The 16,479-nt window shown below is 43.7% G+C and overlaps 1 protein-coding gene across 1 annotated transcript; it reads right to left on the bottom strand.

Moving 5' to 3' along the window:
- Positions 1–12,596: 12,596 nt before the first annotated feature.
- On the bottom strand, positions 12,597–13,829 carry LOC137002548 (phospholipid scramblase 2-like). The gene is made up of 4 exons (XM_067362276.1): positions 13,697–13,829; positions 13,465–13,620; positions 12,801–12,962; positions 12,597–12,707 (listed from the first exon to the last, which is right to left on the bottom strand). Exons 1-4 carry the CDS (start codon positions 13,772–13,774, stop codon positions 12,621–12,623), a joined length of 483 nt encoding a protein of 160 aa, XP_067218377.1. The 5' UTR covers positions 13,775–13,829; the 3' UTR covers positions 12,597–12,620.
- Between the last annotated feature and the right edge of the window lie 2,650 nt (positions 13,830–16,479).

Genomic DNA, 16,479 nt, shown 5'->3' with positions numbered 1-16,479 from the left:
ATCGGAGTCCTGCTTTCCTTTTTGCAGCAGGGGGTGGAGCGTAGGCTGTCCCCCTCCACCCTCAAAGTCCATACTGCTGCTATCTCTGCTTACCACGACCACATAGATGGCAAATCTATTGGTCAGCACGACCTGGTCATCAGGTTCCTTAGGGGGGCGAGACGGTTAAATCCTCCTCGTCCCCCCTCCATACCCTCTTGGGACCTTACTCTGGTGCTGAGAGCACTCCAGATTGCTCCCTTTGAGCCTTTGCTGTCAGCAGACTTAAAGATTCTGTCTATGAAGACTTTGCTGCTGGTGGCATTGGCCTCCATCAAGAGGGTAGGGGACCTGCAGTCATTTTCGGTCGACGAATCGTGCCTAGAGTTTGGGCCGGGTGACAGCCACGTGGTACTGAGACCCCGGCCTGGCTATGTGCCCAAGGTTCCTACCACTCCCTTCAAGGATCAGGTGGTGAGCCTGCAAGCGCTGCCCTCGGAGGAGGCAGACCCAGCCCTGGCTTTGCTCGACACAATGGGGTTAACCCAGATGAGAAACGGCACTGTAGGAACTCAAGTACTGAACCAATCGGGCAGTAGACTGGATCCAACTGTCGTTCTTGACACCAGGAAGTGAACAGTTTCCACTTCAGGGCATATAGTTTCCTCGTGGAAGGAGCTCTGGACTGAAGAATGGTCTCTACAACCTCAGTTGAGAGACCAGCTTCTATGATCTTGGCCCCCTCAGAGGCCAAACCCACAGATTCCACATTTCTGGACGGGGATGCAGAATCGTGCCCCCCGCCTGAGACAGGAGGTCCCTCCTGATCGGAATCTTCCAAGGTGAGCCATCGAGAAGAGCTATCAGGTCCGAGAACCATATGCGGCTCGGCCAGTGAGGTGCTACTAGCAATAGAGTTATCCCTTCCTGGCGAACTTTCTCCAGAACTCCCAGGAGCAAAACAACTGGGGGAAATGCATACAGACGCAGCCTCGGCCACGTCTGTACCATGGCGTCCAGCCCCAGAGGAGCTGGATGTGTGAGGGAGAACCAAAGTGGACAGTGCGTCGTATCCTGAGACGCGAACAGATCCACTTCCGCTTGGCCATAAATCTCCCATATGAGCTTCACCACCTCCGGGTGAAGTCTCCATTCCCCTGGCCTCAGCCCCTGCCTCGACAGAGTGTCTGCTCCAATATTCTGAATCCCTGGAATATAGATAGCTCTCAAGGAGAGCATCTTCCCCAGAGACCACAGGAGGATCTGTTGTGCCAGTTTGTATAATGGGCGTGACCGCAGACCCCCCTGCCGATTTATATAGGAGACCACCGATGTGTTGTCTGTTCTGACTAGCACATGATGGCCCCTCAGGTCTTGAAGGAAGAACTTCAATGCATTGAAAACTGCCATCATCTCCAGGCAATTTATGTGCCACGAGAGCTGATGACTCTTCCACAGACCCTGAGCTGAGCGGCCTTCCATTACCGCTCCCCAGCCTGTGAGAGAAGCGTCCGTCGTCAGAGTGACACGACGACATCGAGCTCCTAACACAGGGCCCTGGGACAGGAACCAATTCTTCTTCCATATGATCAAGGCGTGGAGACAGCGGCGCGTGATCTTGATCATACGAAGTGGGTTGCCCCTCGGGGAAAACCCTTTGGTCCTGAGCCACCACTGTAAGGGTCTCATGTACAGCAGGCCAAAAGGTATCACGTTGGACGCTGCTGCCATCAGACCCAACAGTCTCTGAAACTGCCTTACAGTGCGTGACTGGCCTAGCTTCAATTCTTTCACGGCTGATAGAATAGCAGTGATGCGAGCTGGAGAGAGACATGCTCGCATTGTCACTGAATCCCAAACCACGCCAAGAAAAGTGGTCCTCTGTTGTGGAGTAAGCACGGTTTTCTTGGCATTCAGTCTCAACCCCAATTTTCGAATGTGTGCGAGAACGACATCTCGATGCCGAACCGCCATCTCCTCTGACTGTGCCAAAATCAACCAGTCGTCGATATAATTCAGGATGCGTATGCCCTGCAGCCTGAGCGGGGCCAGCGCTGCATCTACACATTTTGTGAATGTGCGGGGTGAGAGAGCTAGGCCGAACGGAAGAACCCGAAATAGGTACGCTTCGCCCCCGAAAGCGAACCTCAGGAACTTCCTGTGCTGTGGAAGGATGGAGATATGGAAGTATGCGTCCTTGAGATCTATTGTGACAAACCAATCCACGGATTTGATTTGAGTCACAATTTGGCTTAACGTCAGCATCTTGAATTTTAGCTTTTGAACTGCTCGATTCAGATGACGTAGATCTAAAACAGGGCGCAATCCCCCATCCTTTTTTGGAACCAAGAAATACCGGCTGTAAAACCCTGACTCCCTGTCGGCAACCGGAACCCTCTCTATAGCCTCCTTTGCTAATAAGGTTTTTATTTCTTGTTCCAACACCAAAGCCTGCTGAGGAAGCACTGACGTATGCAGCACTCCTTTGAATAGAGGTGGACGGCACCAAAACTGGATTTTATAACCTTTCTCCATAATTTGCAGGACCCAACGTGAGATATTTTGAAGAGATTTCCACTCTACCAGAAAATCTACTAAGGGAACCAGCCTCTCGAGGCTGGCCTCTGGTGTTTTGTTCACAGCACATTTTTGATGTAAATTTATCCTCCTCAGAGGATGTGACGCAGTGTCGTGTTGATGTTCTGAACACTGCGTCACTAATTCGGTGGGAACCGCTGCGCCCCGAATCACCAAGGGTGGCGGGGTTGGCAGAACGGCCCCCTGAGGGCCACGAGGTGGAACGGGCACCGTATACTGAGGTGTGTACCGCACCACCACGTGTGGGGCTGCCCTCAGAAGTCTGACGCCACTGGCGTCAGGACTTCTTCTGCCCAGCCTTCTTCGCCTGAAGCAAAACCCTCAGGTCTGTCTTTGGCTTGGAAGGCTTGGGCTGAGAGTGCCGTCCCGGCCCACCGTGTCTTTGGGGTGGAGCTCGAGAGGCGACACTCTCTTTCTGCTGCGCTCGGTACGAGGAGCTGTACGGCTGGGACTGCTCACGCCCAGCAGCCCCAGAAGGTGGATGGCGGCGTGGAAGATACTTTTTGAACGCCTCCGCCTGCTTCTTAGCTTCCTGGAACCTGTCGACGACAGATGTGACTGCGTCGCCGAACAGGCCAGATGGTGCAAGCGGAGCGTCGAGGAGAAAGGCCCTGTCTTTATCCTTCAATTCAGACAGATTAAGCCACAGGTGCCTCTCTGTCGCTACCAAGGCTGCCATAGACCACCCAACAGCTCTGGCGGTCTCCTTTGTGGCTCTTAGAGACAGATCTGTGGCTCGACGAAGTTCTCGAACAGCGTCCGAGCCAATCCCCTCCCCGCCATCCAAATCCTTCAACAGGTCTGCTTGGTACGCTTGCAACACAGCCATAGTATGCAAGCACGCACCAGCCTGACCTGCTGCCGTATACGCTTTTCCCACTAACCCTGATGTAGCTTTTAGTGGTTTAGTGGGAAGCGTGGGGGCCTTCAGGGACGATGCTGAACCCGGGGACAGTTAACTCGCAAGCGTCTGTTCAACCCGGGGCATCGCCCCACAACCATGCTCTTTCAGCCCTCTTATATTAGAGTAGTGTTTCACATGAGGGCTGAAAAGACGTGATGAATATGGCTTTTTCCAAGTTTTAGATATCTCATCATGCAAATCAGGGAAAAAGGGAAGGCCCCGTGGTGGAAGTGCTTTGTTTGATGACAGAAACCGCTCGTCCAGTTTGCTTTTTGGAATAGCGCCAAGATTCTCGGCTGGCCACTCGATGTTTAATTTTGACACAGCACGAGAAAGCACATCCACCAGCTCCTCGTACTCAGGGGAAAGTGATGGCGAGTCATCTTCCCCCATATCGACGCTCAGCACGTCTAATTCCTCAGAACTAGAGTGCTGATGCGACGAGCCCTCTCCCTGGGCGGAAGAAGCCGCAAGGCGGGCTTCCGACACCAGAGAGGGGGCGCGGGATCTGCCAGGTGAAGGCTGAGAAAAAGCACTCGTGCTCGTCTCAAGCCCCGCTGACAGATCCATCTGCGAGCCCCACGACATCTTTCTCCGCGCTGCCTCGGCAGCAGCGGGTCCAGAGCCGTGGGGAACGCTTGCCTGCGCACTTTCCTCGAAAAGTGCGAGGCGGGAGCGGAGCGTTTTCAGGGGAAGTTTTTCACAATGCTCGCATTCAGCCCCCTCGAAGGCTGAAAGAGCATGCTCCGCTCCCAAACACATAACGCACAAATCGTGTGTATCCCCACCCGAGAGAAAACGAGGTTCAGGGAGGAGCACACGGTTTAAATGCCTGTGTGTTCGCCATAACTGATATATATTGTGCTGTATGATAACGGGACAGACAACAATAAATAGACAAAGACAGTTTCACATAGAGCGCTTTGCTGAGGCAGAAAAGCTGAAGCCGGTTGCACCGGATGTGTATTTATCCTTTCCTGGTCGTGACGTCACCCGCCCGTGGCGTTCACTCTCGCCATTGGACTAGTTGACAGTCGTGCATCAGACGCTATCACGCTGGAGGCGTTCCCAAAGCGTTCCTATCGGACGCAGCGCGAGTTCCCTCGAAAGGGAACATAATTACTGCTGGGTTAAATGATACATTGGACACTGTGTTAAAAAAAAAAAAAAAAAAAAAAAAAAAATTTTTTTAAAAGGTTAAAAAAAAAAATTCTACTCTTACCTGTGGTGATGACCCGGACCAAAAAAAAAGGCCCTCTCAGCATCCCGCAGAGACAAATTCTGCAGCCCAGCCAGGCCGTAATATGGCCTATCAAAATAAATTTGTTCATTGAAATCTAGGAAAAAAAGTTCAAATTGAATTAATCATAAGATTGCATTTCCCAAAAGAATGTTTGCAAATGTTTCCTTCATGGAGAACTCTTCAAATGGGATTTCACTTTGCTCAACTTTGTTGGGTGAAACAAAGCAGAACTGCAGAACGGGCAGTGGAACTCTTTAGTCCAGGAAATGATCTCCCTTCATGGATTGTTATGTGTTTCTTGAAAAAGAGAGTCCAGTTGGTCAAATAAAACATTTTAAGTTCATTTCATATAAGTAAATAGACATAAATTAGGTCTAAGCCTAGTACTTCACCATATATTGCCTGCACTGAGCTGTGTCCTTGAAATCACTAGAGTACACAGAACATGACCAAATCTAACACGTGGTATTTTAACAGTCAGTTATTATGATGACCTCTCTTTTATGTCTGACTATTAAAAATGTCAAATGCCTCAATAAACATTATAAAAACAAATATGGTAACAATTTGTTTTACAGCATTAGAAGCTAATATATGACGGCTATAAAGTGCATTCAAGACTATTTAGTAACTCACAATTACTTCGGCTATGTTAACTTCCCAATTAAATAAATCGCAATTGTTTTTAATGCTAAACAAATAAAAAAAATGATTCACATTTGATACTCACACTCTGAATGTGGTCCATCTTACAGAAAACATGCGGTCACTGGTCCTATAATTTGGTAGGTGGCGTTGTCACTAAAAATCTAGGGTCCTAGAAATACGGTCCTAGGGCTATGGTCCTGAAAATGCAGCCTCCGGTTTTGCAAGCAGATGCTACTCTAAAAAGATTGAAAGGAATCATTTCAAACCACAAGGTTGCACTACAAATAAAGTTTGTAAATTTGTAAAATTTACAGTAAAAAAACGCCAGCTGTGGTTGCCAGAACTTTATCAAAAAAAATACGGTAGCAATGTTTTAGGAATTACAGGACAGCACTTAGTTCACTGTCTATTTTACAGTTCAAAATCCTACAATTTAAATGTTTATATTGTAGTAATTACGGTTCATGACCTTTTATTTTACACACCGTAAAAAACATATTTCATTAACTGATATAATATTAATTTACCAACCTATTGAAGTACTAATATCTGTTTTGTACCAATAACAAAGTGGTGATGAGACTCAAATGATGAATGAAAGTTCATCAGAAGCAGTTTTTCCTAAAGCTGAGAAGGACAATACAGATATATAGAAGATGCACACAGTGTCATTCACACAAACGCTAAACACCATCATGGTAGCACACATGAAATTTTAAAAATACAATAAACATTAATTTAACAACATTTGATGTAGCATAAACCCTAGTACATAACTGTATCTTCTTTTTTTGTAATCAGTTATTTAAACAAAAATACATCAAATGTGAAGTGTCATGCAGGGAATTGTGGGAATGTAAATTTACGGTTTTTCACTGTAGATTATTATAATTAGTTATTTTTCACTTCCAAAAACTGTAAATTTAACAATATTTTACTGTAAAATTGATCACATTAAAAATACCATTAGATCTATTACAGTTATTCACCGTATATACTACAGTGATATTTAACACGTCCATATTGCTGAAGGGAGTTTGTGGTCTTTTGAAAGTACTTTGTTAATGCAATATTTTTTTATTTACTTTTAATGTTCAATGGTTGAAGGTTAAGTAGAATAATGTCATCTTATTGTACCCGATTTTTAAAAAAGCTTATTATTATGTTCATATTGTGAGCCTTTCACTGATTATTTATTATTTTATTAATAATGATAAATGTTACATTTGCATTTCTATTGTATAGGTATGATAAAGAAAAGTGGTGAGAAGCAGTTTTTATCTTACTTTATTTACCTCAGGAGTGTTTACTATGCAGCTGTGCATGGGAAAGAATGTGCATGAGATAAGACCACTATTCAGTTATTAAGACCATGGATTAAGAACACATATGCACACAGTTAAGCAAATCAGAATTTATTTTCATATGGCATGACATTTAGAACAGCTTCAAATATGTTAATAGTCAATTAATAGCTGCAGTAGTCATGCAAGTAAACATTTAAGTTTTGATTATATTTATTAGATATATAATGTGCCAGTATTTTATATGTATTTTAAATTTGAAAGTTAAGTAAAATATAATATTTATGTTATATCATAATCCATGTGACCCTGTAGTTGCATTTTTTTGATGACGTTGCGGTGCGTTCCAAATGAGCGATTATTGTCAGCGAAGTCTTCATTGGATAGCATCCTCAGGGAGTAGGGAGCAGTGAACACTGCATAGGGACACTGTCAATCAGAACGCACCTCAAGTGTGCTGCACAAGTCCTGAAAAGTGAAGCCCCCTGTTGGCTGGCTGCAGTATAGGTCTTAAACCCTGCCCACTACATGTAATCGAATGGGACGGCAAATTAAAAAAAACTAAAAAATCCAATTACATTTCAAATAATTTTTTACGTAGATGGTGTTACGTGTTTGATGATAAAAATGGGATGTTCTCATAACATTTAAGTGAGACAACTGTTACCAGGTGTGGTGCAGATAAAAGATGGTACAAACAGAGTAGTTGTAAAGGACTTTACTTTGGCGTTATGTTTTACAGAGGGTTTAGAAAAAAATGGAAAAAAAAGAAATCATGTTAAAAAAAAACAAAAAAAAAAAAACAGGAGTGTCGCCCAAATAAAAGAAATAAACAAAATAAACCAATCCTTACAACTAACCTCTTAACTAACTAACAAAGGAAAATGTGAAAATAAAACCGAAATCTTCAGCGCATATGACGCCCAAGCTAAACTATCATAATCTACAAAAAAAAATACAAGGCTGGTGCGACACTCACAAGGCTAATATAATACAAATTAATCTAACCCCAAAAAAAAAACGCAAACAAAGAGCTCGTGGCTATGTTACTTAGCTAGATGGATTAACTATAGTTTGACACGCACAACGGCAAAACTCCAACACGGACATTGTTACACAAATCTATATATAGATCAAAGCTCACGTCACAAAGCACAAAGTGAGTTAACCAGAGAAACAAATGGCAATAGCCCGAAACAAATGGCCACGTTGGAGCGCGAGGTACGCTGGCCTGGCGCACGCCACACACAGACAAATCAAGCCCTTAAATACAGCTGGCGCATCAACAAATGGGCAAGGCATCATGACGTCAGAAATGAAGATTGCCAGTCGAAGCAGCCAATAGACTCCGACCTGCAGACAGAGAGAAAATAGAATAGAAGAGCGTAAAGGTGTACACATAACACGTGGAACGTAACAGATGGTTTCTGTCATTTTAGGTAGTTCTCATCACAAATACATATGTTTAACTGTTCGTTTTCCCAATAAGTTTGGTTTTAGTTAGTTTATTGATGCTATAGAAATGGGATGTAACATCATGATTGACAGATGTGCTTTGCAACCGAGTCTGCAGGAGTGGGAGGATAGGTCTTGATGCCGTGGTTCCACCTCAGGATCACTACTGCATAGACTCTGGCTCCAAATGATATAATCATCAATGACTGATACTGGGATATTTTGCCTTAATTTTTCTGCAGTGGAAGGAAGCATAGAGCATTAACAAATCATTGTTTAATATTAGCCAAACCACATTTAATTCAAATGTAATATCTGGCCACTTTGTGATAGAAATGCTATAGCCTGATGTGGACAAACTCAGAGCGAGGGTTTAAACTTCTATTTTGAAATCGCGGTGAACAACAATTTGTATATTTAGAAACACATTGATGTATTCCATATAATGTAGGTTTATAAATGATATGCTGTATTATGATTTTTAAATAGTTTTAATATATCGTATAGCCTTAGAAACACATACCTGAAAGTGACTCACAGCAGGATTCATCGCTTCTGCTGTGGTCTTTTCCCGGGTATAGATGTTCATCAATTATGATCATTTGCAGCCACCCGCAAACATGAGGTGGGGGCTAGGTGGATGCGGGAATGGAATGTTGCGTGTGCTTTCTGCATTCACCATAGAATATAGAAACACACCCAGCACCCCCAACCCCCCATACCACAACACTCACCCACCCACCCCCCACCACCCCCTTTAGTGCAATTTCAGTTCCCTTTTGAGGGAACTCACGCTGCGTCTGATAGGATTGCTTTGGGAATGCCCCCAGCATGATTGCGTCTGATGCACGTCTGTCAATTAGTCCAATGGCAAGAGTGAACGTCACGGACGGGTGACGTCACGACCAGGAAAGGATAAATACACATCCGGCGAGACCGGCTTCAGCTTTTCTTTCTCAGCAAAGCACTCTGTGTCAAACTGTCTTGCCTATTTATTGTTGTCTGTCCCGAAATAGTACAGCTCAATATACAGTTATTATGGCAACTCAGGCATTTAAATTGTGTGCTCCTCCCTGCCCTCGTTTCCTAATTGTTGGGGATACATGCAATTTGTGTGTGATGTGTTTGGGAGCGGAGCATGCTCTTTCAGCCTTTGAGAGGGATGAATGTGAGCATTGTGAGAAGGTTCCTGAGGACGCTCCACTCCCGCCTCGCACTTTTCGAGGAAAGTGCGCAGGCAAGCGTTCCCCATGGCTCTGGACCCGCAGCTGCTGAGACAGCACGGAGAAATATGTCATGGAGTTCGCAGATGGATCTGTCAGTGGGGATTGAGATGGGCATGAGTGCCCTTTCTCAGCCTTCACCTGGCATATCTGTCGCCCCCTCTCTGGTGTCGGAAACCCGCCCAGTGGCTTATTCTGCCCAGGTAGAGGGCTCGTCGCTTCAACACTCCAGTTCTGAGGAGGTGGATGTGTTGAGCGTCGATATGGGGGAAGATGACTCGCCATCTCTTTCCCTAGAGTATGACGAGCTGGTGGAGGTGTTATCTCGCACTGTGTCTAAGTTGAACAGCCGAGAAACAGGGCGCTCATCCTAAAAGCAAGCTGGATGAGCATTTTCTATCATCAAAAGCACCTCCACCAAGGGGCCTTCCATTATTCCATTATCTCCATGGTGATTTGGCGAGATCATGGAGAAAACCATATTCATCACATTTATTCAGCTCTCACGTGAAACATTACTCCGATATAAGAGGACTGAAAGAATATGGTTATGGGGCGATGCCCCTGGTTGAACAGACGCTTGCGAGCTATCTGTCCCCAGGCTCAGCATCGTCCCTGAAGTCCCCTATGCTTCCCACAAAGCCATTCAAAGCTACTTCAGGGCTAGCGGGGAAAGCGTATACGCCGGCAGGTCAGGCTGGTGCATGCTTGCACACAATGGTTATCTTGCAATCGTACCAAGCCGACCTGCTGAAGGATTTGGATGGTGAGGAGGGGAGGGGATTGGCCCAGGCGCAGTTTGAGAACTGCATCGAGCCACAGATCTGTCTCTGAAGGGGCTCGCTCCGGGACACGTCTTTAAAATTTGAACTCATTGTTTTCCGAGTAATAGTTGGGTGCCGCGGACAGGCGCCGAATGTCACTGCCGGTGTGCGTACACTCATAGAAAACAATGCGTTTAAATTTTTAAAGATGTGGTGTGGTGCGGCGCTGAGCTTCGCGTCCAGTGTGCGAGCCCCTTTAGAGCCACCAAGGAGACCGCCAGAGCAGTTGGGCGGTCTATGGCAGCCTTGGTAGTGACAGAGAGACACCTGTGGCTCAATCTGTCTGAGTTAAAGGATAAAAACAGGGCCTTTTTCCTGGATGCCCCGCTTGCGCCATCTGGCCTGTTCGGCGACGCTGTCACATCAGTCGTTGACAGGTTCCTCCGAAGCAGGCGGAGGCATTCAAAAAGTATTTACCACGCTGTCATCCATCCTCTGGTTCCTGTCCCAGGGCCCTGTGTTAGGAGCTCAGTGTCGTCGTGTCACTCTGACGACGGAAACTTCTCTCACATGCTGTGGAGCGGTAATGGAAGGCCACTCAGCTCAGGGTCTGTGGAAGAGTCATCAGCTCTTGTGGCACATAAATTGCCTGGAGCAATGCATTGAAGTTCTTCCTTCCAGACCTGATGGGCCATCATGTGCTTGTCAGGACAAACAACACATCAGTGGTCTCATATCTGTGGTCTCTTATATAAATTGACAGGTTTGCCGGAAGAGCAATCTATATTCCAGGGACACAGAACATAGGAGCATACATCCTGTTTATGCAGGGGCTGAGGCCAGGGGAATGGAGACTTTACCCAGATGTGGTGAAGCTCATATTGGAGATTTATGACCAAAGCGGAAATGGATCTGTTCGCGTCTCAGGATACGACGCACTGTCCACTTTGGTTCTTCCTCACACATCCAGCTGGATGCCATGGTACAGGCCAATGATGCGTCTGTATGCATTTCCCCCAGTTGTTCTGCTCCCGGGAGTTCTGGAGAAAATTTGCCAGGAAGGGATAAGTCTACTGCTAGTAGCAACTCACTGGCCGAGCCGGATATGGTTTTCGGACCTGATAGCTCATCTCAATGGCTCAGCTTGGAAGATTCCAATCAGGAGGGACCTCCTGTCTCAGGCAGGGGGCATGATTCATCATCCCCATCTAGAAATGTGGAACCTTTGGGTTTGACAGTTGGATCCAGTCTACTGCCTGACTGGTTCAGTACTTGAGTGTCTACAGAGTTGCTTCTCTTCTGGGTTAACCCCATCTACACTTAAGGTGTATGTTTCAACTATCTCTGCTTACCATGCCCATGTGGATGGTACTACTGTGGGGAAAACCCCATTGGTTATCCATTTCCTCCTTTGCACCCAGAGGCTGAGGCCTGTGATGCTCACTAGGGTCCATGCTTGGGATTTGGCTATTGGCCTATATACAGCTCCATTTGAGCCACTTGAGTCAGTCTCAGATAAGTTCCTGACACTTAAGACTGTCTTCCTTCTTGCCATCTCATCCCCTAAGAGAGTAGGAGACCTTCAGGCCTTTTCAGTGTGCCCAACTTGTCTTGAATTTGCACCGGGGATGGTCAAAGCCTTCCTTTACCCTAAACCTGGGTATATTCCAAAGGTTTTGACTAACGTTCCTAGGCCTATAGTGCTGCAAGCCTTTTGTCCTCCTCCATTTGTAACCCCAGACCAGGAGAAACTGAATCTTCTGTGTCCACATATGACACATATGTCCACAGAGCTGCCCTGTGGAGGAAAGCAGACCAGTTATTTGTGTGCTTTGGACCACATAACAAGGGTCGTCCTGCATCCAAACACAATGTAAGTAAGTGGATAGTTGAGGCTATTTCACTCGCCTACGAGGTCTCAGGCCAGCAGTGTCCATTAGCTGTCAGAGCTCACTCGACTAGGAGTATGGTGGCCTTCAAGGCCTTAATTTCGGGGGTTTCCCTCAAAGAGATCTGCGATGCAGCCGGTTGGTCCTCACCTCTCACATTTGTGAGGTATTATGACCTTGACCTGGATGCAGCTCCAGGATCATCGGTTTTGCTGTCTTAAGTGTGCCACAGTTTTACACAGACAGGTATTTGTGATTATGCCGTTTTGGTATATCATTCCCAAAGCGATCCTATCGGTTGGACGCAGCACGAGTTCCCTCGAAAGGGAACGTCTCAGGTTACGTATGTAACCATAGTTCCCTGAGAAAGGGAATGAGACGCTGTGTCGCGTTGCCATACTCCCTGCATCCCTATGATCGATTTGCTTCAGCAGTTTGAGCCGAAGCCGGATCTGTATTTATCCTTTCCTAGTCATGACGTCACCCGCCCATGACGTTCACTCTCGCCATTGGACTAGTTGACAGACGTGCATCAGACGCAATCACACTCGGGCCATTCCCTAAGCGATCCTATCGGACACAGTGTCTCTTTCCCTTTCTCAGGGAACTATGGTTACATACGTAACCTGAGACAATCTACGTTGAACAGATTTACCACAAAGTTTACCGGGTTTTTTGGCTTATCATAATAAATGAAGTCCTAAAAAAAGAATGGAGTTATAATTACAAAGTATTATAATACAAAAAGTTAAATAAAATGTTTTTTTTAAAAAGTATTTTTAACAATATTTACAATAAGTATGCAGGCCCCCAATAGTGTAGCTTTCATTTTGAAATCCAGGTTGCTTGGAAACCTCACTACAAAATCTGCACCTGCATTTAGTCCACAGCATGAGAAGGGTTTGAAGATCTTGCCAAATGGTCTGTCTATCGCTGCCCCATTCAAAGACACCAGCTGTGGTCACAATATAGACAAGTAATAGCAACAAACATTAACACAAGCAAAGGTTACTAGCTAGTCCTCATCTACAGTATTTTTTTAACATTAGAATGTTTTAGTAAATAGGCCTATTGGGATCTATGATAAATGTTTTCAGAAAACAGCACTGGATTTACAATTTAAGCTTCATTCTGCTACGGCTTAAGAAAGCAAACAAGATCATGTTAACTCTGACATTTAAAACCAAAGAAATGTGTGGGGGTCATGTTTTTCCCTTCAGTGTGGGGATCAAATTTCCCCAGAAATATAGAACAACCTGAATCACCTACAGCCAATGTGGGTCAGGCAGTGAAAAAAATGGCTTAACAAGCTTACTAGAAGCATTAAAATCATAATCTGATAATGCTAAAAAGTTTATGTGAAGGTTAACATTAATGTAAATAGTAGAAAATAACTTCAATTTAAGAAATAATAAAAGTCAATGGAAAGTAGAAACTTGTATCTGAGGGTGCATCACCTCAAAGTTCTCATCTGTGAAGAAGGCCACACAAGGTCCCACAATCTTAAATGCTGGTTCACCTCGTTCATTCTCAACAGTCAATTTAGGTAGGCAAACATGCCAGTTTTGCCGAACATGTCCAATGGCAACGCCTGGTGGAGACTGAACTTCCAGCTAAAATATACATACAACATATAATTTACGGTCCAACATAATCAAGGGCTAAACAACACAGAAATAGTGTACATACCTCATGACTGAAAGTGCTACAAGCATACGGGTGGACCAGTCTGATGATCTCTTGATTTGAGTGATTAATAACATTCATTATGAATTCTCTATTGAGTTGCCTGCTACAATAATCGCTGTCCTCAAGAATACTAAAAACATTGTTCCCGATGTCATCCTTCACCTTATATCTGTTGTTAGAGTTTATTCCACAGCAAACTTTGATAAATTAAAAGGAAGGAGATTAGGGTGTTGCTCATTTTATTTAGCTGTATTTCATTTATGAAATGCTGATGAACAAACCTTCATTAAAACATTCATCCAGATGTTGTTCTCTGTAGACAAACAATTGATCAATCTGAAATAAACATGAAAATCAAAGTTTAATACAATAATACATTAGAATATGCTAATATTGTTACATTCATCACCATAAACATTCATAAATACTCTAGTTTGTATAATAATGTTTTTTTTTTTTTTTTTTTTTTTCACATTTGTAAACTCCTCCAATGCAAAGCCATTGAAAAACTCTTTGAACGGCAATGACAGTTGGGTGATTTTCCCTCTCCCTCTCCAAGAAGTTTAAAGTTTATGGCACATGAAACTCGAAAACTCAGGTATACATTTTCGTTCCCCAGTAGTAAATACAAATTGAGTTTACAAGTGATGTATAAGCATTGCCTTATGCTATGCCCTTCAAACTGAACATGTTTGCTCCCTTCGGATTGGAATCTCACTTAAGATGGCACAATGCCCTGTGAAGTCCACTTCGCACTCCACTTACAGTCAACTGGAATGCACCTTGGTTGTTTTTTTATGTCTTCTTTTTTTCCCACAATAGCTAAAACACCTTGTCTTGTCATTAAAGTAGTGCCTATTTACATGTATGAATCATCATTTAAAGCATATTGTATGTATTATAGACAGCAAAAATAGCTTGTATTTGATAAAGATTCCAGAATCACCAGCAAGCTATCTAGATATGGTGAGTGTTTATATGGTTGTCAGCAATGGGAAGCTAAATATCATTTTGGCTTTTATAAGATTCCCACCAATAAATAGGCAAGAATAAACCTGGGGTCCATTCCTCATACCTTGCCTAATACATCTGAGATGATATGACAGATGCCAGATCTTCCAAACATGATAATTAATCTTTGACAAAAATAACGACTTTATTCAACAATTTCTTCTCTTCCCTGTCATCCTCCTACACACTTTCCATTGTAGACACAGTGCAGCGCTTCTGGGTTCTACGTCAGAACGTCGACACATTATTGGCTGGCTCCTGCGTCAGAATCATGAATCGTCCCACTCACAATACTGAGTCACCATTCTGACGTAGAACCTGGAAATGTAAACAGTGAAGGAGAATGCAGGGAAGAGAAGAAATTGTTAAATAAAGTCATTATTTTTGTTTTGTTTTTGCACACAGAAGGTATTCTCATAGTTTCATAACATTAAGATTGAACCACTGTCACATGGACTATTTTAACGATTTCTTTACTACCCTTCTGGACCATTGCTTTCGATGGGGGATCAGAAAGCTCTCAGATTTTATTGAAAATATCTTAATTTGTGTTCCGAAGATCATCCCCTATACCCTCATTCACTATTCCCCACATTAGTCTACTAATATAATTTACTTGAAGGAATGAATGAAAACGAGAGAGTAAATTCGGACACTGAGTGTGCCAGAAGGGCTGCCACTTTTGCATAGATTGAGCTTGCGTGAATGTAGCATAAGCTTGTTGTTTTGGTTCAGGAGGAACTGTAAAAGGTAGCTGCTGTTTCGGTTGCAGTGCTTAGTAATTTTGTAAGGCAGGCAATTTTGTCTCTAATATTTTTTCACTATAAACTGTTTAAGAGCATCAGATATATGTCACTTTACTCACAGCTGATTGGTCCAGTTTTGGTCCATGATGATGAACACAGCTAGAAACTAATCTCAGACTTACCTGGGTAGCAACTGAAACCAGCTTTGTGTAACATCGGGAAATTTTCTTTTTGAATAATGCAAGACTATAAACAAGCACTGGAACTCTTATTTTTAAATGTCTGAAATAAAATATGCGCTCTCTTGCCTTATGCTGCCTTCACGTGCTATCGGAAATTTCATAATTCCCACTTCAGAAGTCATGATTACGAGCTTGTTGCATTCAAATGCTTGTCGGAATGAATAAGAATCATTGAGGACACCAGGTTTATTCTTGTCTATTTATTAGTAGAATCTTATTAAAACAAAAAATATATTTGGTGTCCCATGCACTGACAACCATATACACATTCACGATACTATCAGATAGTCCGCTTGCTGACGAACTACATATGCAAACCCAGTCTCACGGCAGTTCGTGACATAGTCACGAAATAGTGTATAACATGCTTCAAATGATTATTCATATCGCACACGTCACAGCAGTAGTACCCCCCAAAAAGCCAAAATGATAGTGTCCCATTTGATATAATGATATATAGGCTACATTCACTGTGCTATCTATTTTGCAAATGCCAGAGAAAAAAATGCACTATTGAGCAAATAAGCTGATAAACCTTATTATATCATAAACATTAGTATTAATAATAAACATATCCAGTCTTAACTGACCCAGGTCAAGGTCTCCATATGACAAGGACAGTGGTACGGGTCTGGGCAAGGTATCATTGTTATGTCATCTAGTGGAGCAAAAACATGTGTATGAATCAAACAGTTTTTTAAAACAAATTATTACACACTGAAATCTATTGTGTAGGCCTATTATTAACCCTTTCGATCGTGAGTTTAAAATATTCTAACTGTCC

Source organism: Chanodichthys erythropterus, chromosome 16 (genome assembly GCF_024489055.1).
Source record: "Chanodichthys erythropterus isolate Z2021 chromosome 16, ASM2448905v1, whole genome shotgun sequence".
Lineage (NCBI taxonomy): Eukaryota > Metazoa > Chordata > Actinopteri > Cypriniformes > Xenocyprididae > Chanodichthys > Chanodichthys erythropterus.
The sequence above is the reverse complement of the archived record's forward strand: the minus strand, read 5'-3'. Positions and strand labels throughout refer to the sequence as shown.

Bases quoted from the DNA above. Each gene is read 5' to 3' on its own strand.
- LOC137002548 (XM_067362276.1), bottom strand. From the start codon at position 13,774: ATGAATGTTATTAATCACTCAAATCAAGAGATCATCAGACTGGTCCAC. The intron at 13,621-13,696 runs GTATGTACACTA...TGTATATTTTAG, and splicing joins GTAGCACTTTCAGTCATGAG to CTGGAAGTTCAGTCTCCACC. The intron at 12,708-12,800 runs GTAAATATTGTT...TTCTTTTTTTAG, and splicing joins TGGGGGCCTGCATACTTATT to GACTTCATTTATTATGATAA.